The sequence below is a fragment of the Falco biarmicus genome, chromosome 12 (genome assembly GCF_023638135.1).
Source record: "Falco biarmicus isolate bFalBia1 chromosome 12, bFalBia1.pri, whole genome shotgun sequence".
NCBI lineage: Eukaryota > Metazoa > Chordata > Aves > Falconiformes > Falconidae > Falco > Falco biarmicus.
In genome coordinates this window covers 28,003,698-28,027,129 of record NC_079299.1, presented here as the reverse complement: position 1 = coordinate 28,027,129, position 23,432 = coordinate 28,003,698, and the positions used below count along the sequence as shown (strand labels likewise).

The window sequence follows — 23,432 nt, the reverse complement described above, 5'->3', positions numbered from 1 at the left end:
AACCTTTCACAAGCATGATGTTACCATCTAATACAGTCAAAATATCAGCATTATTATGAGAACAGAAGCTAAATTTGGTCTGAATATTGTGAATAGTAGTGAAACTATTTTATCTTCATTAGCTTTGCAGTGTTCCCATTGCTCCTACAAAACTGAAAATTACTATTGCATTAAGCAAATTGGTGTGTCAGTTAGGTAGTGCCCTGCTGTTCAACTGGGAGGCATGTCCTCCAGCTTGGAGTTGGAGTTTGGATTGCAAATTTCATAACTCATTTTCTTTTTTAGTCATTCTCCTACATTGGAACCCACCCTGTGTCCAAATCTTGCTTAGGCCTACATTTAGGTGGGGAAAACAGACACAACATGAAATTCTGCATGTTGATTGCCTCTTATTCACCCTCCCTCCATGTGCAGTAAAAAGAGGCTGGCTTAGATTGTGGGAATACCTGCAGGCCTCATACAGTCTGTTGTCTGAGAAGGGGTCTTCAGTCTGGCTTTTCCAGAGCTGTGATCTCCGATCATACGAGTCACCCTTCCCTCCAGCTAGCAGACACTGAGCTCGAGCTGTGATCTCGGTTCACAGGGCAGGACATCCTTCAGAGCTGCCGCTGGAGTGGCAGCACTGGCACGCAGTTCTCAGCATTTAGCCACCAGTCCTTTGCTGGACTGGCACCCAGATGGCCATGACTCCTGTGGTGCAGGGTCTCCAACAAGAGAGAAGTGAAAGCTCTCCTGGGATGCTGTGATGATACCAGGACAGATGCTTTCAGCTGGTGCCCACGTCAAGGCAGGAGAGCAGCCAGCTGAAGTGCTGTTTGTGAAGGGGGTTTAGGCACTAGATGTTGTTATGTAGCTAGCCCATCCAGAGAGAAGGGCGACTTGAAGTGTTGGTACAGTGGGTAGAAAGATCTCTGGTCATATTTAAGATCATGGTTTTGTATGTTGGGCTGATGGGAATCTTTTGCATCTGAAAGGAGTTGAAGAGAGAACATACATGTTTTTTATCTTGCTGCACGTCTTGGTGTTCTAAATTTTCATCTCTCTTCCTACTCTGGTATCAGTTAAATTTGCCAAAGTATTTTCTATCTGGTTACCTTAATTCCAGATAAGTCTACTTAGTTAGTTTAAGCTAGCACGTTTCACTTACCTGTAGTAAACAAGCACAGTACACCCTGCTAATGGGAACTCCTGGGTTTTTGATTGAAATCAACTGTGAAACAATTGAAGTGGTTTTTGTTATTATCATTGTAGAAGTGGAAGCACAGACTATTGAGGAGCTAAAACAACAGAAGTCTTTTGTTAAGCTTCAGAAGAAGCACTACAAGGAAATGAAGGACCTTGTAAAGAGGCACCACAAGAAAACCACCGACCTTATCAAAGAGCACACTGCAAAGTACAATGAAATCCAAAATGACTACCTGCGACGAAGAGCAGTTTTAGAAAAAACAGCAAAAAGAGACAGTAAGAAAAGGTATGTTGGACGTAGCTTTCCTGTTCTTGGTATTGGAGATCTTTACTCAAGTCTTCTTTTATAGTAGACAGTTACTATGGAGGTGACATTAGAGCACAGAAAAAAACTCAAAAGCAGCAAGATTCCTAGGTAAAATGAAGTCAGGGCCTTTGATACGGAAATCCTCAGGAAAAGGCCTCTCCATGATATGCTGCTTCTCTGCTAGAAGCCAGGTAAGTAGTTCACCATGTTATACCTCTTTCCCTGTAAATGAAGGTATGTAATATTTATCTTGGGACCTTCCCTAGACCACTGGTATGGGTAGGTGACTCGGCTGTACTGGCAACAGCATCCAGTGGTTAGGTAGTGAGCTTAATGACGAACTGAGAGAGCATATCCCCTGCATGCTGAGACGGTTCAGGAGCCAGACTGCAGTGTGAAAGAACTGAAACTTACCTGGATAAAGTGTTTTATTTTCCTACTCAGGTCAACTCAGCACATTTTATCAGAGCACCCCATCTTCTGCCTTGCTGATCTACTTTATGAGGAGGATCGGTTCCATGGAAACTTCTGTCCCACACTTAATAATACAACTTTAGAATGTAGCTCCCTTTTCAAGCAAAAAGTGTTTGCAGCCAGCACACATAGTCATTCTGCTCATATTAAGCAATTGGTTTACTCTGGGCCACCACAATGTGCTGTCTGGTGGTGGAAGAGACCGAGTGTCAAAACAGGAACAAAACATAGTCTTCTCATGTGGTTATGGGTAAAATGGATATTCTGAATTTGGGATGAAGAATATTGTTTCCAAGTTAGAGCCCTGTTAAACCTCATGCTAGACTAGAAGGCATCAGATACATAATTAGGTGAAAGAAAGACCTGGAAGTTATTAACATCTGGCTACTGTTTAAATGATGGTTGATCCGGACCACCTGGAGATCTCTTAATGATTGCTTGGCTTTGCATGCATACCCCTTCTGTGCTGTCTCTCTAGGTCTTGCCTTGCCCTTTCTCCTTGTGTGTGCTGATACACTTTTTATATTATTTGTTTAGGTATTAGTTGTGTTTATCTTTATCAGTTTGAAATGCAGAGACTGTTATGACTTTTTAATCTTTCCACAAATACTGACTTGTTCTTATGGTAAGGAACTATATGTTAATGAAGATCAGTTCCTAACTCCTGACAGAATATATACACACATATATAGAATGAGACTGTTGCAGTTGAATTTTTATTTCTCCTATTACTGCAGCATTCTCATTTGAACATAATTTAGTTTTTAAAGTAATCAGATAAGCACAAAAGTCCTTTAACTTCTACATCAAATGGATACAGCTGCAGTTCTTAAATACAAAGACAGTGAATGAGCATTAAAAAAAAATTACTTTATATACTTTTTGGTAGGAGACCATAAGAGTAAAACGCTGCAAGCATGCTCTGGCTGCCAACCTTGCTGATAGTGTGATAGTACCTCTAAATGTAAGTGACTGGCATTTAGGCCATAACTTGTCATTAGGAAGGAGCTTATTCATTTACGCTTCCCTGATGACAGAATGTCATTTGGCTTAATAAGAGCTTAATGCTCATGATATACTGTTCAGCTGGCCTTAATGGTTGTCAGTTTTCAGGCTTCCAGGTTCTACACTTAAGTTTAACAAACTCGCTTGAGGTCTGGTTGTCAACTGCACGCACAGTGATGTTTTATCCACTGTATTTTCCATCATCAATGTGTGTGACAGAGAGTGGCAAACAAAAAAAGTCATGTTTCTTTCTCTTCTCTAGCATATTCTATTCAAATTTAAGCAGAAAATCAAACTGAATAAATAACATGACTCATTTATCTTTGAGCAAAAAGGATCCTCTCTTTTTCTTTTGTTATGATCTGACCATAAATCATTCATGATATCAGGCAATATAACCCTGCAGTCTATTCAGTGGAACTGTCACAGTGATTTCAGAGATGTGCGGGTTTATGTGCAGATACAGAGAAATTTGAAGGTTAAAAGATCTGAGCTCAAATTTTAAAAAGGCAGAAATATATTTTTAAGGGATTCAAACTTGCAAGTACATATTCTCTCAAGCAGCAGACTTGTAATAGAATACCGCATCCCAGGAAAAATAATAATTTAATAATTTTAAATTATTACTGTAGCTATTTGCCTGTAACTGCAAGGTATAAATCACTACTTCATCAGGAGTCCCTGTATCGGATTGCGATAAAAATGTGTTGTCTCTGGTCAGAAGTAATCGATGTTTTGTGCCCTTGTCTAAAATTGGGCCAGGGTTCAGTAAAGCCATTGTCTGTAGGAAGTTTGACGTATTTATTTATACACATGCACAAGTGTTTTGCAGGTGTTCTGAAGTTTCTTTAATGGGCATGTCCCTTAGAAGACAGTATTTTAGCCAATGCTTAGAAATTGGCCTTATTTCTTTTCCCAAAACTACAAGAAAAATGTCAGCTTTCAAATGTATAGTGTAATGGCATAATATGCTGACTTTAATATTCATTAATTCTGCCTTCTGGCTCTGTATTTAAATTATCCTCACCTATCACACTGACACCACTTAACTTCTTAGCAGAATATCCAAATACAATAAAAATACAAGAAATAAAAAGAGGCTACCTTGGGGTTTATGTCCTCAGACTGATGAAAGCAGCTTCACATTATTCCAGTTGAAGTAACTCGAATTGACAGCAGCTGCAAACTTGAACCTGGGAGAGAGAAGAGAGGCAGCCAGTGTAGCAAGTTCTCTGCACTGTAATCTGCACATTTCTGGGTAGCCAAGTCATTTTTCTCAGTGTCGGCTCTCTCTGTTCAAGGTTTTGCTGATTTGTCCATCTCATTCACTGTTCTGAGGTTTCCCAGGCAACTGATTTAACACCTGAGTACAGCAGTAAACACAGCAGTGGAGCAGGGACACAGCATAATTTTTTTTTCCTTGGCTTTATTTTAGTGCTGGTCTGAGAGTGATACTGCTTTTGCTGTTCATTTTTTCTTTGAGCATTGTAATGTCATTCTGTCTCCTTTCACAATTGCATCTATTCTTCCTTCTGTCTCAAGAAAGGGGGAAAAAAAACAACCACAAAAGGTAAAAACCTGTTCCTTTAGTGTTGCCTTTTAGCTTCTCATTGTATTTTTATTTTGTGCTGCCTTTCTGAGGTTATTCCCCACTGGGGTGTTAACTTTCCTCCTAAAGTATCAGTCCATAGAGCATTTTGCTCTGTTTGTGCTATGTGTGGCATTTCCTGAAGCAGGGAGAAAATAACAAATAAAGGGATGTTCCTACCATTTTAAGCATTTCATAAATGCGGATGTAAAGTTATGCTCTTAGATTTATTGCTAAGTGCTTGCAGGGATGATTTGGTTTTCAAAATACTTAGCATTCATCATTTCTGCTGAGGACTGTGCAGCTTTGAAGTTCAAGTTAACTGTCTGGAAGTGGATAAGCAAGTTCCATGGACATCTGTTTATGGGAAATCTTCACAGTAACATTTATAGTTCATTTATACCAAGTCTGGTTCACATCACCATTCTGCATTAGTAAAGTGAGGTTTAAAAGCAATAGCCATCACATTAACAAACTGTTAATGTTCTTTTTTTAGTAAAAGATGAAATTATTGGACTTACTAGAGCTAAAATCGTCTTTTGGCACTATATGTGGGGCTGAGGAACTCCCTAATGGGCTACATATAACCAGCTGCCTTAAAAACAAGGTTTAAACATGGGGCAGAATGTACATGCCTAGTGACTTAGACCTTGGTGGGGTGTGTGTGTGTCTTTGCAGATCTGAAACAGGCAGCCCAGACCACAGTTCTTCAACTATTGAACAGGAATTAGCTGCACTTGACTCTGAAATGACCCAGAAGCTAGTTGAGCTGAAGGAGAAGCAACAGCAGCAGCTGCTAAATCTCCGACAGGAGCAGTATTACAGTGAAAAGTACCAGAAACGAGAGCACATTAAGCTGGTACGTTCGTTATATTGTCCACTTTTCTTTAGCAGTCTCAGGGTGAGTAATGAGAGCAGCATGACGTTATCATTAAGTGGGGCTTCCTCTTACTTGGAGTCCATTTCAGAGCTTGATTTCCCTGTGGTCTGCTGCAGCTTCAAGGGGTACTTGTGTCACTGTCACAAACACTTGGAAGGCTTTGGATGGAAGGCAGAAAGGCAACGGGATTATTAGTACTGCTAATGTAGAGTCTGGTGATGTAAGTCTTGGGTTACTGCAACGTTTGGATGACGTTCCTGTTTTGTTCTGCCACTCTTTTAAACGTACAACTCCCAAGGAGGCAGGATTAGATGGACAATAAATTGAAACACCATGAAAATAAATAAATGAAAATAGATTCAAACATTCCTCAGGACACAGAGTTGTGCCACACAGTGTTCCTGTTGCAGAAGAATGCTTTAAGGGGCTGCAGGACATAATCTGTATAGTGAAGAAATATTTTGTGTCCATCAGTCCAGGCCAGCTTGTGTTTTTACAGCTGAAGTTTGGCTGACAACTACAGCAGGATCATAGGCTCTCTGAGCTCAAATAGAGGAGCTTGAGCAGATGGCAGCTGATGCCGATGGATGTTTTTAGGCAGAAAAGAATATTTTTAAAGGATTTTATGGGACTGCAGACTGTTTCTCAGCCCCAGAGAATCCTCACAATTTCTTCTCTATTACGTGATATTTTGCCTCATGACTGTTGGGTGAAGTGATTTGTTTACTCTACCCTGCCATCCAAAAAGAGCAGGTCAGAGGAGTGATATGTGTGAGTGTCACTCAGCCATGCCTTTTCACAAATTCATTCCCATAGGTCACAGCATGGAGCTGCTGTTCCCCAGTGGTGCCCTGTTTGTCACCAGTCGTATGTGAACCACAGCAGCTCCAGTGTGCACATGGATGCAGTTATCTGTGCCACGGGGAGACAGTCCGCGTTCCAGTAACAGTTGCTGGCTGCATCTCAGAGATATTTTTTTTTATAAAAATGAACCATTTTGGACCCACATAGTTGGGCTTATATTGTAAGCTAACTCCTTTCTCATTTCAAAATGGAAAATGGCATTTCGCAAAGCAAAGTTACATTATCCAGTTAGGATAAATTCATTTTTTAGCACAGAACCTTCAGACAGTTTTCTCTCTGAGCTGTGCAGAAGTTAATGTTCCAATTAAAATCTGCCTTGCAGCTGGGAGATTCTTTCTGATGTCTTTCTTTTAGAGGAGAGCCTATCACCGGTGTCTTTCTTCTTTTATCTAAGGAATGAAAAGCTGGATCAGACTAGCTAGGCTTTATTATACATCCTCTGGTTTATCATCCTGAGAGGATTATTTTAGAGAATCAGACTTAAACTAGAGGGGGTGATCAAACCAAATTGGTCCCATTTCCCACTTTGATTCACTATTCATTGAACTAGCACACAAGCCCTGTCCGTATGTCCTCTCCCGTCAGCATCACCACCACAGGCATGCTTTTTGTTAGCTGTTACAGAACGAATGAGGTTGGACCCAGTGCTGCACAGCACATTTCAAACTGACAACTCAGGTTTTTTGAAAACTTAATTCTGTGGTCAAAATGTAGGCTATGCCTAACTATGCTTAGCTTTCTTAGCTATCGTGTGTGAATTTTCAATATCCACCTGACTACCCTGAAATCCAAGCTGTTCCATGTAATAATGTTCAATGCAAGAGGAATGTTTCCAGCACTCACAGAAAACCTGGAATATTTAGTGACATGGGAATTCAGTTTGTAATTTCTATTGCATAAATTCAGGTTGTGACTATTTATGAATTAATGTAGGCATTTTAATTCCTAGCAAAGTTAAAATCTGCAGTATATACTTTGGTTTTACATTTAATATTCTGAAACTATATCACCTTTATGTGCAAAGAAGTAGTAGTTTCTGTGCAAGCTGGACATATACAAGTCTGGCTGAAGTCCGCAAGTTAAGAATATATTTACACTGGTAAGTGTTTTTACTGGCTTTTGATCATTGCTAATTAATCAGGGAATGGTATAACACTTTAATGTTTGCTACAGACTGTTGAGGAAATTTACATGTATGTATGATGTTTAGCTGAAAATACATGTTTTTGTTTCTTGGGATTTTTTTAGCTTATTCAGAAGTTGACAGATGTTGCAGAGGAGTGTCAGAACAGCCAGCTAAAGAAACTGAAAGAAACATGTGAAAAGTAAGGTGCTATTCCCTTATAATTGATTGCTACTCCATGTGGGGTTTTTTTAGATACATTTTGAACTTGCCTTTATTTTTTATGCTTTAGAGAAAAGAAAGAATTGAAGAAAAAAATGGACAAGAAGAGGCAGGAGAAGATCACTGAAGCAAAATCCAAGGATAAAAATCAAATGGAAGAGTAAGTATATCCCTAGATCCATATCCTTATATGTTATAAAGAGACAAGATTTTTCACAACTGGAAAATCAAAGAAAGGTCTCAACCCTAAATACAAGGCAGGTTCTAGTCAGACTGGAATACCTCACCAGAGCAGTGGAGTCCTCCTTACTTCTGCTGATACAAATTTAATTTCCTGGGACTAATCTAATCTCCTGTTGCTCAAGCATTGAGAGTCTGGGTCAGCTGCAAAGGTGCTGTGTGTTATGGGGCTGCGCCTGTGAGTGGCACGACAGAGTGATTTGCCAGCATGCTGTTAATCCAGACACTGTTTCTCTGGGTATAAACACACTTCGTGGCTTCAATTTCACAGGGTTTGATTTCACCTTAACTTAGGTTTTTATCTGTGAGTTAGCTAATCTTCTTAGCTCTGTTAAAGCCGCTCTCCAGAACAAGTAGCAGCAACACAATGGAAGGTTTGCTTTACTTTTGTGGGAAATTCCCCTCAGATGCTGTGCTACTGATTCTGCTCCAGTGTCAGTGCTACGCAGTGTGCAGTCACTTTGGGTGGAAGAGAGAGGAAAACTGAGCTCTGAGGGAGCAGTTGCTGGGAACAGGGACAGGAATATTAATTTCATTAAGGTACCACCAGACAATACAAACTGTAGTTGTGCAAGTTGATTATATTCTCCCCAAGGGAACAGTATCTAGGTTTGTTTGTCCTCCTTAATTTGTTTTGGCAAGCAGCTCAAAAAGAAAACTGAGTGTTTTAATCTTCCATCATTTGCTGGGATATTCAGTTAAAAATACAGGAGGGAAAAAAAATAATCTAGAATATCCGAGCTTTACCAAGCAACAACGACACAACTGTTTGCTTTTCTACAGGTAAAAAGGTTTATATGGGCTTGGGAGCATCTCAAAATAGAATCTGTGCATTTGGTAACACTGAAAGAAGCTCACACACACACAATGAACTGCAACAGATAAGAATCAATATTACAGAATTTTAGTAAACATCCTAGAAAAAAAGATAACATAATGACAATAATTGATTATGAAAAAAGGGAGAAATACTCAATATAGTTAGAGCCAGTCAGAGGGTATGGAAGTCATATTACAAAAAAGCAGTCAATCATTATGAAAATGTTATAGCATTAAAAATCAATTGCAATAGGAAATTATTTGCTGAGAGGTTAATGAGATACTAGTGGAAAGGCTCAGAAACAGACAGGTAGAAATTCTTTTTTGTTTTCATTTTATTTTTTTCTCATTTTTCCCAAGGGCTTTCCTTTGCTAGGCTTTTCAAAGAGCTCTTGGGAAAGGTGAGGTGGGGAACTACATGGGAAACAGCTTTCCTCTGTCCAGTGACATGGTTTGTCCTCACTCTTGAGTAGGACAGAGAGTAGCGAGACCTTCTGGTGAATCCCATTCAAGTCATCCAGGTTAGGCTGTTGTTTATTTAAAGCTCTTACACAAATTTGGGAAAGAAATTGTTCTTACTTAATTTTTCTAATTCCTACATGCATGCAGGGCTTGTCTATCTACCTAACCCCATCAGATTTTCGTGCCACCTGACCAGCAGTTCCCTGTTCCTGACTTAGGCAGTTAGGTTTTAGAGTACTGTCCTGAATCTGGTCAACTTGAGTATCTACAAGTCGTTATTTTTTGTGCATTTATCACTTTGGGGGATCTTGTCTTCAGTCTTTGACTGATGATCACTTTAATAACTACCTCGCAAAGTCACTTAAAGTTCAAGTGTTTCCTCCAAGTTCAGCTTTAAGAGGTTTACAGAGCAAAGCTGGGCACCGAAGTCAAGCCCTGCTTTTTGTGGGAACTTTGCCATTGTCTCAGAGATGTCACCAGCAGTATCTGCTCACTGACAGCGGCAGTTCTTTACTACATAACGTGCCACAATGTGGCAGTGTGCATCTACTGATGATAGCACACTCTCCCAGACTAACGTTTGGGCTTTAAGGAACGCTACCATCACTTTCAAGATGTGGCAGTACCCTATGGTAAAAGCCTGTTGTGACAGAGCAGGGAGTTTGTTGTGGTAGGTCATGGGGAAGTCAGAGTCCTTCATACAATAAAGATGCAGCCTGTTACAAAGGGCACATTTAGGAAGCAGATAAAAATTTAAGTAGGCAGATCCTTACATTCGAAACAGAACCTTACTTATTTTGTAAGGAGTTGTCGGTGATTAAAATATGTTGGTGTTATCTTACTGACTACAATAAGTTGTTGACTGTTTCACCCCAGAGAGAAGACTGAAATGATTCGATCGTATATCCAGGAGGTGGTGCAGTACATAAAACGGGTATGTCAGGCCATATGTTTTATTTTCCCAGTTTTGGTGTAAAATACTATCTTTCATATTTTAGGTCATATTAAACTGCACGTTCTACGTTTCTGTAAAGGTTCTGCAAATGCTGATTTTTAACACATGCAGTGTAGACTTCTCTCCAAATTCCAGTTAAAGGAAAACTGGAATTTCAGACAGATCTTCATTAATTGTTAGTCAGTGTTTGGGGCTTGGTGCTAATAGTGGCAGATTTTAATATGCTTAGGATTACATCTTTGAATATCCTGTGTTTATTCATGGAAAATGTACCATTTTTTTTAATTGACTTGCTGTTTCACAAACGCAAAGATTGCATAAGGAACTCTGAAAGTCAATAAACATTTAATTGCAGAGTATATTTTAACAATTTTAACCCTAATTACATTAATACAGTTACTCAAATGAAAAAAAATTCTAAGACCTCTGTAAACACTAATCAAAGAATTTCATTACTGATGCTAGTAGGTGTTTTTTCTGAAGCTGTAGGTGGTTTACACTGGGCTGAAAGTATGCACCGCAGTGTTTTGGTATGTGAAATCACTGTGAAACATATACTACTATTGAATTTTCTCCTAATTTCACTGCAGAGAGTGTTCTGTTCAAAAGTTGGCCCATTTTTGCTCACAGAGGCATTGATTCAGGAAGCAACCTGAAGAATTAGCAAATTAACTGTGTGTAGTTCCTGTTGGAGTCAGACACATGTCTGAGTGCTTTATTAAATAAGGCCCAAAATTTATCAGCATGTGCATGTAGGACTCTAGGATGCAAATCCTCCTCTTCTGGGAACAGAGTCCATCTAACACAGCTTGTACACGAAAATATAAAGCAAAATAATATGACTTTTTAAAATGCATTATGCTTTTAATAGCATTATAAGTCTACAATAAGTCTTTTAGACATTTCTGATACTAAGTCTCATGTGTAAAATCTGAGATATTGTCCACACACAACTGTTACAGCAGTTGTCCTCAGGGGTGGTTGTGACAATGGTGGTAACTCATATTAGAATTATTCGTAGTTTTGATTATAACGTTTTAATTTTGATGGATGGAATATTTGTTGGGGAAAGGGTGGGAAAGTGAGGATTTGCAATCTCTGAAGATCCTCTGCTATTTTCTTATAGCTAGAAGATGCTCAGAGTAAAAGACAGGAGAAACTTGTAGAGAAACACAAGGAGATTCGTCAGCAAATACTGGATGAAAAGCCTAAGGTAAAGAGTTTTTGAACATGTGTTATACTGCTAAAAACTGTCGTTCAGGAAAAGTGTTCCTCCAGCAGGTAGGCTGATGTTTAAACATGAAAAAGTCCATTCATAGCATCATAGCCATTGTCTTTAATATTCAGGATGAAAAAAGATGTCGAGTAGCAGTTTAGTATGGAGCACCACTTCAAGTGCAGATGTCATAGATGGGGTTTGGTTTTTAGTACTTGTGTTGTAAAAAGCTTCCAGTGTAAACGGTGCTTCTGACCAGCAGAGTGTGCCCATCACTGCGTTGTGCTTTAGCAGTACAAAACCAAAACACAGTTTACATTGAAAAGAAAAAGAGATATCTTTTTAGCATGCTTGCCGCAGATATTTGTGATAAATTATGAGTATATATTTCTGTGGAAAACAATGAAATTTTCATAATAATAGTGCTTAATATTCTACATTGATTGCTGGATTTCCTCTATTTGTTTTTCTGCACTGCATCGACTTGTAATACTCTGAAATACAATTTTTAATCCTAAAGGCTGCAGGCTGACTCTTGCTTCTAGTGAAGCTGGTGGTATTTTTGCCATTGACTTCAATGGAGAAGGTTCAGAGTCCTTCACTCGTACATGATTTTCCTGTAGGAAAACCTAGGTAACTATATATAACCAGACTTCTGTACAGAGGGAGACTTGTTTTCAGCAGAGTTCATACCCAAGTATGACGCTTCACAGCCCGCTGTGTCATGTCTGCTTTCATTTTTACTTCACTTGTTCACATGTGTGTTCTAGGCTTCACTTTTAATTCCTTGTCCGTGTCCACAGTCCCGTTTCTGTGCTTGTATTACAGCTTAAAGTCTAGCACTGGGTGTGAGCTAATCAGTGTTGTCATGTCATTTCTGTGAAATATCCAGAGAATAAATTAGGCTAAGGTCTGAATAGCTAGAAGTTTACAACAGTCTGGAAAAATAAAAATGTTTGCAATTCTGGTTTTCTGCTCATCTTTTTTGAAATAACATTTATAAATAAGCTGGAACTTTTCAGTGTTGTGGGCGTCTGGGTGTAAAGGCTATACAATAATATTATGCTTTATATTTGGTGCTGTAGGGTCATGAGCTTCTCAGGTATGTGAACTAAAAAGGCTGCGGTTTAAATGTTGGAATTTTAAATTTCAAAGAATAATTTGCCAGTATTTCTAACACTAGCTTTTCACAAATACTTGGACACTGTGTCTGTGTCCTTTCTTCTTTTTTTTCTGGATTTTTTCCCCCCTAATTTATCACTTTAATTCAGAAGTAGCATAAAGCACTGAAAATTTGTCACTGAAGACTTGGATTGCATTTTGAAAGATTGTGCTGGGCCAGTAGTGTTAGACTCTTCCATCAGCTGTCCCTGTGCCAAGTGTTAGGTCATGGCACAGAGCAGCTCCAGATCCCTTGTCTTCCCCTGCATCTGGCCATCAGTTCAAGCGCTGGGGTAATCAGCACTGCTCAGTCAGTGCTCTCCGTTTCTCCTGAGAAAACCCTCTGCAGTAATGTGCCTCACAGGGCCTGGCTGCAGGATGTGGTTTTTTTTTTCCTTTCCCACATACTGAAACGGGCAGACTTTGCTGAGCTCATGATGGTATGTGCCTCTTGCTGGCATGAGGGGATTTAGAGAAAACATAATTACTCATTTTATTAAGTCTCTTTTTATGTTTTGCTTCATGTTCATATTTCATATCCATATTTGCTTCCTAAGTGACAGGACGTATGATATAAAATAGATCAAATGATTTCCCAGCTGAGAAGAACGAATGTATTTTATGCAAACAGCAGCCTTTTTTGGGGCAACTTATTTAACAGGTTAGTCTCTCGTGCTTCAGCATGCTGACACCCACTAAAATTTATGCTAGCTGTGTTAAACGGTTTTTCTGGCAGTAGCACCTCAACCCCTAAACAAAGAGTTTAATACATTAAGAGGGAAAGAATTTTTAGTATTTTTACTAATAATTCCACTGGAGACATTTACCATCATCAATCACTGTCATTTGATTATTTATTACTGACTCACAGTTTGTTGTGTTATGATTGTATGCACAGAGCTCTGTCATAGCCAGGAAGAATATAATTTCGTAAAGTGTTGCCGACAGACTGCCACTCCAGTGAGATTTTTCTTTTTTCTCTTTTTTAAATTATGAGTTTGCAGCTTCCCATGTTGTGGTGTGTGTAGGTCACCAAAAGAAAATTTGCCTTAGAGCTCTGACATTTTAGACAACAGCTTTTAGAAACAACGCAAACTGGATTCAAATTGGTTCCCTGTACGGAGGCAGAGGGCTTGCTTTTTGTTTAAAATGCCATGTGTTTAGATGGAAGTACTTAACTCAGGACTGATTTACACCTGTAAACTCTGCCTGTCATATATATAATTTATTTTTAACGTTTGAATGCAGGACTGTTTTGCAGCTTTCATTTGTGGGGCTATTGATAACCAAAACCAATTTTTTTTCCTCATAGAAGAGTTGGAGACTTTACTTCCTGAACTGATACTTTTAGGCAAGAGGTTGGAAATAGTTCCTCAGCTTATTGTGGTCCTGCTGAAGTCAGTGTAGGTATTGGCTTTAATGAGACCAGGATGTCAAGCTGTATCTGTGTAAGTAATGAGGATACCTTAATGACACACTAATCTCTGGTTATGTAGAAACTAGAAATCGAGTATTGTCATCAAATCCATGTGTGTGTGTGTGTATGGAAACAGGCCAGCCACTCCCACAAACATGTTTGGAAAAGGGGACTATCACTTCATTAAGAAGTCAAATACTCACGGACTCTAGGTCAAGAAATTTCTAACTTGCCATTTTAGTGCAAGTACAGTGGAAGCAAAGTTCAAATGCTCTCCTGCCACTGTCTTTTTCCTAACAGCATCATTAGCAAACAAGTCCAAGTGTATTTTCTTTTCTCTTACTCCTTTTTTTTTTTTTTTTTTTTTTCTCTTACATTATCTACTGGCAGCTTTATTATCAGCAACAGCTTGTATTTTTCTTCTCACCCATTCTAATTCTTTGTCTCCTCCTCTTAGCACTGATACACATTAAGCTTGTCCTGTCCTTATCTTCTTCCCCTTGGGCATCTCCTCTGCATGCTGTGGAGGCTGCTATAGAAAGACAGCTCTTTACACTGCAGTACTGGATTCTGTACATTAGAGCAGTGTGTGATTTTAGATTGTCCACTATAGTGTGTGTCTGGCAGTCCTTATCTAGGCACAGGAGTGCATCGAGGATGGGCATGGTCATTACATCTCAATTTCTTTTTCCTTTACAGCTTGTGCATCAAATTAAACATAAATAAACACATTTCCTTCCCCACCCACCCCTCTTGCCTCCAATTTCATTGTAATTACAAAAATCAATACACATGAGACATGACAAGGGATTAATTATTTTTCTAAGAACCGACTCAGTTACAGTAAATAGACCCAAGCCTCCTCTAATTGAAATCAATGAGACTTTTGTTATTTATGCTCATGGGTCAGAGTTACACTTAAATCTCAGTGTAATAGCTGAGACTCCTGTGCCCTTGCAGTCAGCGCCTGCTCCCAGCGGAGTTAGCTGGCTTCTGTTGGCTTCAGTGGACCATATTCTTACAGTCCCAGCTGTCAAGGAAGGTGTAACATTTTGTAGCCTGCGTTCATGTTTCTGCTCACAGCTGCTCTGCTGTTCAGAGCCCCAGCTTTGCCAGGGCCGGCCGAGTGGTGTGGGCTCCTGGAGGTCTGTGGGAAATGGTGCTGTTCAGTGAGGCTTTACCTGGGGGAAAAGGTCCAACAGATCTACAGAGGCACCATAAGCTGTGCAAACTTTCTTAGAAATGTTGCATCTCTCTGGTTTTTCACATGAGTGAGAATACAGTGTTAAGGTATAAAATTCCTTTTTCTCCTCAAAAAGTGTAACGGATACCATTTAAAAAAATTATAAATCAGTCCTCGATAATGGAAAATATAAGCATCTAATGCATGCTAACTCACTTTCAAAGAACATACATTAATTATCTGCCAATTCGACATGCATTATTAATTGCACCTGATGGGAGTTGGCACTTCTACATCCAATCAATAATTAATATTAGCACTGTACCTGAAAAATTTATGGCAGCATAAAATGATACATATTCAAGTTATAGAAAAAATTAACAAGGTGCTGATCCTTTACAGCAGTAAGCCTCTCATAACTCCAGTGCAGCCTTTCTGTTACACAGGGCTGGAAAGGACCTCCAAGCTCTTTCTTCTTCGGACTAGCTGCTTTTACAAACAGTCACGTATCATGTAAGCCTGTTAATGAAACAGTGCTGGATAATGACTCCTTCCTTCTGAGTGTTATTTAAATGAAGATATTTGAAAAGCCAATGAATGATTTCATAGATTTCAGACTGATGATTTCTGGTTTCTTAGAATATCAAAAAAACCCATTTATCTTTATGAAGGCTACAGCTTGTCATATGTGGTTAGTTAAACTTCGTGGTCATCTTCATGCAGATGATGTCGTTGAGTTAAATAGGGTCAGCAGTATTACCGCTCTAACTTTAGAAAGAAGCCAAATAGAGCAAATGTATTTTACAGCACTTTTAGGTTTTATTTCAGTTAACCTCAAAGCTCAGAGTCACTCTGTCAGCTCAACTGGAAGAGAGCAGCTCTTAGGAACTTTGATGACTATTCCAGTGTCATTTCAGCTCACTGCATAATTCACAATAACAATGCACTGTCCACCACAATCCCTTTTTGATCCTTTACACCTCTGCAGGAAGCCAAACTGTCCTTTAGGCTAGCTGCACTTAATTCAAACACTTCCAAATGCATTCCAGTTCAACCACAGGCAACTCTTCAAGAATTTTGGGGAAGGATTTTGGAGGAAAAGGTTATTTCAGTTTACTGAGTTTCATGGGACTTTGAATTGCATGGATTTGGATTGAATGGGGGAGAGTTGCCCTGGTAAAGTAGTATTCGGACTCATTTCCAAAAAAAAAGGGGAAGGGGAAGAGTTGATCAACAGTGTAGTATTTGGAAAGCTATCCTTTTATTTTCTCCCTGTTCAGGTAACAATTATTTCTTTCGTTAGGTCACTCAATTTAAAGATTTCCAAAGTTTAAAAAGAAATCTCATCTGGGTCTGCAGCTGCACACGTAAAATTACTTATGGCATTGTCTGCCAAAAAAGCATAGAATTAAGAGGATTGAAATAATTTACTGTTTCACTGTTCAGCTTTGGGTTTTGGTGCTTGTGTATTCATCAGAGAGGAATAATAAAATGTTTCTCTGCCTCATTAAATGGGCAACAGCATGGAGAAATGAATGGAATTTTCTTAGCCTCAGTGAACCACAAATATTTAAAAGGAATATTAAAAAAAAAAAAGAGTTCTAGACTGATAATTTCCAAATCTCCCTGTGACTTGATCTCAGGCATCTTCCTATTTCTGAACTGGAGTGTACATTTAGATCAAATGATGCAGTTTTCATGGACTATTCACTTGAGGATCTTGGCACTTTGCTCAGCACCTCTCAGCATCAAGTCCTAAGTGACAATCAGCTTAATTATCCAATAAGCTTTGAGTAGCTTAAGCCCTGATGTTTCTTTAAATGTTTTATTAGTGCAATTGCTAAGCAGTCCCCAGTTACGGAGTATTTTTGGGAGAAACTAGGGTTGTCTTATTTTTTTCTGTTTCTCCCAATGGATAAACACTGCAGAATGCACTTTCAGCCTGTAAATTGAGCAGTAAATAATCTCACTTCACTCATTAAAAGGAAATAGGCTGACCTTTATCCTATGCCAGTTGTATACCAGTAAGTTCTGTGATGTGATGAGCTCATCACTAGGCCTGAAATTAAGACTTCAATCCAAATAACAGGATGCGCAAAGAATTATTTTGGATTAAGACATTACTTGCTTGTTTACATCTTTTCTTCACAATTCCACATTTTTAAGGATTATTTATTTTTCCAGCAGAATAATATGACAGTGTGAGAAACGGTTATCAGGTCAAAAAAGATACATCTAACAATTTGAGGTGATATTTATTGTGTTAATTAAGTGTCTTCCTGTGTTGAACTTGCACATATCCATATGTCTTGGGAACGCTAACTTTCAAATCAACAGCATCACATTTCTGGTGTGAATGTGCAAAATGCTTTTAAAATTTATTTTAATGAATTCTGGTATCACTTCCTTTAAATAAAAATGTCACAAACCCTTTGTAGGAAGAATGTAAACATAAAGAAATATTTTAATGAAAGGGACATGAGGGAAAGTATGAGACTTTTAGATTCGAGTTTATTGATAGAGGGTGATATTTTTCTAATATGGCTCATTCTACTGAAAGTCAGAGAAAATCTTGGGTTTGATCTGGACCTGCAAAACAAATGGAAAATAAATTATTTGAAAGGGCAAACTTGTTTCAGTTTTGCGGTAGTGTATATCAAAAGAAACATTATGAAGTTAGTAGAGTTGCTGGTGATTTAAACTGATAGTAGTGAAGGCAAAAGTATGGTCCGTAATGGAGGTCATGTGGCAGACAGATTGGATTTGTGAAGGTTAGTGAGATTTTCCTGAATAACTTGCTAATAAATAAGAACTGGGGGAGTGGGAGGTTGGAGTGGTTTGTTTAAGAAAAATTATTTCAGTATGCAGCTACCATCTATGAGCAAATAACTTATTCACAGAAATTTGACAATTCTTCCTGAAAGAAGGAAACCTCACTGTTTTTTGCTATTTTGCACAAGTGAAGCTGTTCCATTATTTTACTCATCTCAGATAAGCCCATGGCTCATGTCTTAGCCCGCTGCGGTTAATTATTAATTAGTCTTCCTGATACAAAATCCAAAGCAAAGCTCAGACCATACTCTGTTCTCAGCTGTTCCCCACGGGTGCCCAGCTTGGCGTGATACAGCCTGACATCCCAGAACACTCCAGTCTTGGGACAGTGCAGAGGTACCTGTTTGAAAGATCTCTTTGGCTTTCAGAGAGGCATCCAGCTTGGCATCTACCAATGGCCACGGCAACACAGGGCAGCATACAGCATCCATACTGCTCCTCCAGGTCAAGCTGCATGCTTTTACCACCCATGTTAGCTTCTGCAATATCATGGAGATGTTGGAAGGGAGGACAGATTAGCCCAACTGGGTGTGAATGATAAGCAATAAACGTGTCATTATTTACCATTATGCAGATAAAAGTATGCATGTGTCTGATTCATAATGGACTGGTACAGTGATGATCGCTCAAAAATGACAGAACAGACCATGTTTCCTTGCAGTTCAGGCCGTTCTTTCAGAACACGATCACCATGTGCACAACCCATATGTTGGAGTATACCATAACAAACCCACCTGTTAAAAAGCAAGAAAATTAATTGCATTTGTACAGTAACTGAGTTTACAGTACTGCACTGTTACTCTTAATTCTCTTACATGCCTAATTTGAGTTAGGAAGCAGTTCAATTAAAGAGAGAAAAAGGAAGTAATAAATCACCATTAAGATTATCAGTTGTGTAATACACATTGAAAAGTAAAAACTTTCTTTTCTCCTTTTGTAACATAAATTACTAAGGTACACCTAACTTCTAATTTTAACATTTGTGAATAGTTAATCCTTTTCAAAACAAGTGGACTTCCTATGCAGAGAAGGGTGCGATGTTTTATGCCATAGGTGGAAAACTGGGAAAAGGATGTGAAAAGTGAATGTATAGCTTCTTTTTGCAAAGTCAGGTTCAGGATGATAATGTCCTAGAGACAGCATGTTGTATTTGCAGAAGATGCATCTCTGTACTGTAGGTGGCCAAGGATGACAAGAAAATACCAACCTGGAGTGAATCATATAACATTAAAAGACCCCTTATCTGCTCTCTGTAGCCTCTCAAAGCACTTCCATCTGCACTGTCCCATTCTCTGCTCAACTGTAGAGCGTGTCTGTTGGGTTAAAGTGAAGTGCCAGCTGTCCCTCAGTAACCTTCACCCCTGTGACCCACTCATGCGCTCACTGTGGTTCAGCATTTATTGCTTTCCACAGCAAAAATTTCCCGAAATGTGTGCCAGGTGGCCAGCAAGCTGCAAGGTAGCAACTGCCCATGAGAAAAAAGAGCATGAAACTAACTGGTGTGGTAACGTTATTATCTTTAAAGAAAAAAACAACTGAAAGTGATATGAAAAAGTTTTAAGTTGCTAGGGACTGCAAACGCTTTGCATCAAGATGTTTCGCTTAGATTGTGCAATGTTTAAGGCTGACGAGATAAGTCCCTGCTAGGAAAAGAATTGTGATTCTGCAAAGACAAGTGCCTTGCATGCTAAATCGAAGTGAACAACAGGACATCAACAATCTGTTGCCTCCTCTTCACCTTTTCATGAGTAGTGTAGCACTCCGTGACAATACATTATAAAACATAAGCTAAATTATGCATGGTGTGTACACAGTATATATGAAATGCATGGTAGCGCAGCGAGCACACAGGCACTTCAAATATAATGCATATATAGCATCTTATACGCATGTTCATCACTCTTAAGTCAGAGTCAGATTGAATGAGAAATGCCACACAGGCCCATGTGCTCTTATAGAACTACATTCATCACTGAGCAACAGCAGCAACGTATTTCTTAATTATCAGATCTTCAGTGCAACATGACAAATGACAAAAGATTCAGTTTGAGACAGCTAATGGAAAAATGTTAAAAGAAATATTAATGCTTAGTATGTGAACTTATTAGAGAGATGTTTTAAAATGCATGAAATAGGGGAAAAATGTGTTCCTTAATGAACAGAGGAATAAAGTCACTGGTCCTGCAAAGAATTGTAGTATATGAACAGCTTTGTATGTGCAAGTCATTTGTTAAGATGGTGCTTATGTCTTTGTGCAAAATCAGTCTGCAAAGCAGAGCCGCTAATGAAAATAACACTGCATTTCTGGAAATGAGGTAGCAGTGCACATTGCAGCACATGTTAAAGATGCAGGATGCTTTTATTAGTACGCTCATGACAGAATGGGTGATGAGTTTTTCTTGTTTACAGCGAGACACTCCAGGGTGATAAATACACTAGTATAAAGGGTAACAGAAATAAGAAAAGTAGTGTGAGGGTTTCAAAATTCTACCTGTATTAAAAAGTATATTTAGAATCATGAAGAAAATCCTGATTTGGGGGGCATGGGGTAGGGTGGGGATGTTTTTAGAAGCAACAACCTCTTCAACAAGAAAATGATGTTGTTTTGAGATGCAGTATCTTTCCCAGCAGTTTAAGAGTACTAAGCTTGGTAGGGGAAGAAAGCCCTGTACATCCAGAAAGGAGAGAAAGTGCACTCCCATCCACAGTGACAGGGAAACCAGCATCTCCACCACGTTTCAGTGTGTGCTTCCTGTGCTGCGTGGGTGCAGCTTCCAAGGGTCTGGCACCCCTCCTTAGGCAGTAGCAGAATAGCTGGGAAAGATTTTACCTGAAAAGATTATTTTTAATTAAATTTCTCCTGTGACTCATCTCCAACAAATCAACATTTACTGACAGTAGTTGCATATAATTTCTGGCAATAGTCATGTAATGCAGTAGTCGTGGATGGTAATAGTATATAGGTTTGACTATAGTGACTCAGTAAGTTTCCTGTTATCCAGCCGTGGTTTGGAAGGAGGTTCTCACCAAGAGATTGTGAAGTGTGACTAAGCACGTAAACTACAGCTATGTGCCTGTAATTGTTGTCTTTTGCAGCATCCTGGGGATTTGTAAGCTTTGTGTGGAGTAAATGAATGTGTCCAGCAAGGGGAAGCCGAATCTAGTCATGGTTAGATACAGAGCCTGGCTCAAGGGTGGCCAAGGCAAAGTTTTAAACACTTGTAACATTGACTTCTTTGAGTGAGTGGCGGGTCCGGAGATTTTTTGTAGGAAAATAACATGAGGTTGGTGAAAAATCACAGGGTTTAGTTCTTTATCTCCCACTTAGAAAAATGCGTGAAAAGTCAGTTCTGTTGTTCATCTGATAGAATTTTTTTCTTTTCAGACCTATTGAATATAGGCCAGGAAATCTCAGTCTTGGTTCTTTCTATCCACTTTGCAGCTCTCCAGGTTGGCCTCTGGTTTATAGAAATAATGGGTTAAGACATTCAGTAAAGAGGAAAGGGCTATCAGGCATACCATACTACTGATAATGGTAGGAGGTATTTTCTCAGTCTTTTTTTTTTTTTTTTCTTCCCTTTCTTCTGTTTCTCCTTTCCCACTTCCTAAGTTTTACCCTCTCTCCTACTTGTCCTTCTCTGTCTTGCATTGAAATTCTTTTCACATTATGTTGTTTCTTTCCAATACTCTTTCCTTATTCTTACTTTACTTACACTTCTTATACTCTTTCCTCCCTTTTTCTCTTTGCCATCACTTGCTGCTATTAAATTGCAAGGAGTATCTACAAGTGCTTATAGGAATAGTGTTTCTTTCAGATTAAAAGACACATTTGAGGAAGAACCCTGAAGGGAAGAGATGTTAAAGAGCTGACGTGATGTGGTCTGCATGTCTGTGAGCTTGACTGTGTCTGTGGAACATGTTCCAAAGTCTTCCATCAGATGAAAGATATGATACACAAATTCCAAAGATGTATGAAAAAATCATCATTTATAAGCATCCCCAAACCGGTGTAATAGGAAAAATAATATCTAGAGTGACAGCAATAAAAAAACCCACCTCAACCGAAACTAGCAGAAGAAGGGAAAAAAGTGATAGAATTTCAATTTAAGATTGAGAACTAGTGAAGATTTCAGGGGAAAAATTAGAAATATAGGTGAAAGGATCTTTACTGCAGAGTGAAGTATAGATTCTTGGCTCATTCTCAATTATTACAATTTTCATTTTCTGGCCAGTCCAACACAGTAAAAACTGCAATGGAACTGCATCTCTCCAAGTGGCGATCTTGACTTCTCTGCTCGGAAGTCTGTGAGCCATAAACCCAGTGGGCTTTATTCTGACAGGCAATTTAATGATTCCAAGTTTATGCAACAGTTTGCAACCAGTATGTTGCTGCAACCCATACACTGCTGCACCTTATGTCTGCTGCTCGAGTTCTGACTGGTAATGTTGTGCGGTTATAGTTACAGTGGTATGATGAGGTAACGGGCAATTATAGTCTTGCTTTGGAGGTCACGGCCAAGGACTGATGGAGGATTAGATGTGGATTGCTTAGCAATTGTGATAATTGCTGTCCCTGATGCGGGTATTAGTGGCAGGTTTTGTATAAAGAGAGGGGCTGCTGGAACCTGCAGCGTGTAGGTGGGCATGAGCCACCCAGGACAGATGACAGCAGGGAGCTGGGCAGCACTGCAATCAGTGCACTGTGCATGTCAAACTGATCAGAGAAATTACCTAGAATTTGTCAGTTGTTCTGGATTCTCTGTTGTGTTCAGCCCAGCTTGTCAAGTTTTGCATGTGGTGTTTGACGTTTCCAATGCTGGAGCAAATGCAGTGGATACTACCAGTTAACTGCAGTCTAAAGGACAGGTACATTGTGTTCGGCTGTGCACCCCAGCAGTGTGGAAATAGATTTTTTTGGTAAAAAATGTATTCCCCCCTCCAGAATGTGGGTCCAATCATCCAGAAGTTGAATTTACAAAATAGTGCCATATGGCACAGAGGGAAGTGATCCGCTTACATCCATGCCTGTATCATTTCCCTCTCTCTCCTTCTTTGGCCTTTTAAATATTCCAGTTGCAGAGGCACAGTACTAGCTCCAGAGACGCTGAGCTACCTAATCCAAATCACCCCTTGTCAGAGTGACTGGGCCATTTTCTCTTGCACAGAAGGGGGTTGAATCTTGTCAGGCAGAGCACAGGCTGGATATCCTGAACAGAGAACTGTTGGTAAAAGGCTCATAGCATGGATTTCCCTCCTTTCCTTGTGAATAGCCCACATACTGACCTGTCTGAAAGGGACAAAGACACACTTTTGTGGGTTAAAGATGGCATTTCATTGAATACAAAATTAAAACTTTTTAGCTTACATTCTCAGCATGAATAAATCTGAACTTTTTATTATCAAAACCCTTCCCTATATGTTTGGGGTTTTTTTCCCCCTTTGGGACCTGGTCAGCTATTCACCAGTCCTGTTCACTGTTCAAAGAGAGTTTCCAGTAAT

At 39.2% G+C, this 23,432-nt stretch overlaps 1 protein-coding gene across 4 annotated transcripts in view; it reads left to right on the top strand.

Annotated features, from left to right (window-relative positions):
* Window positions 1-23,432, top strand: part of PLCB1 (phospholipase C beta 1) — a 401,106-nt gene that overhangs the window by 328,742 nt on the left and 48,932 nt on the right. For all 4 annotated transcript variants that reach the window (XM_056357294.1, XM_056357293.1, XM_056357295.1 and 1 more), the window contains exons 26-31: window positions 1,252-1,471; window positions 5,238-5,418; window positions 7,552-7,628; window positions 7,719-7,808; window positions 10,046-10,103; window positions 11,251-11,337. In XM_056357294.1, the coding sequence (XP_056213269.1) occupies window positions 1,252-1,471; window positions 5,238-5,418; window positions 7,552-7,628; window positions 7,719-7,808; window positions 10,046-10,103; window positions 11,251-11,337 (713 nt within the window). The remainder of the gene's footprint in view (window positions 1-1,251; window positions 1,472-5,237; window positions 5,419-7,551; window positions 7,629-7,718; window positions 7,809-10,045; window positions 10,104-11,250; window positions 11,338-23,432) is intronic.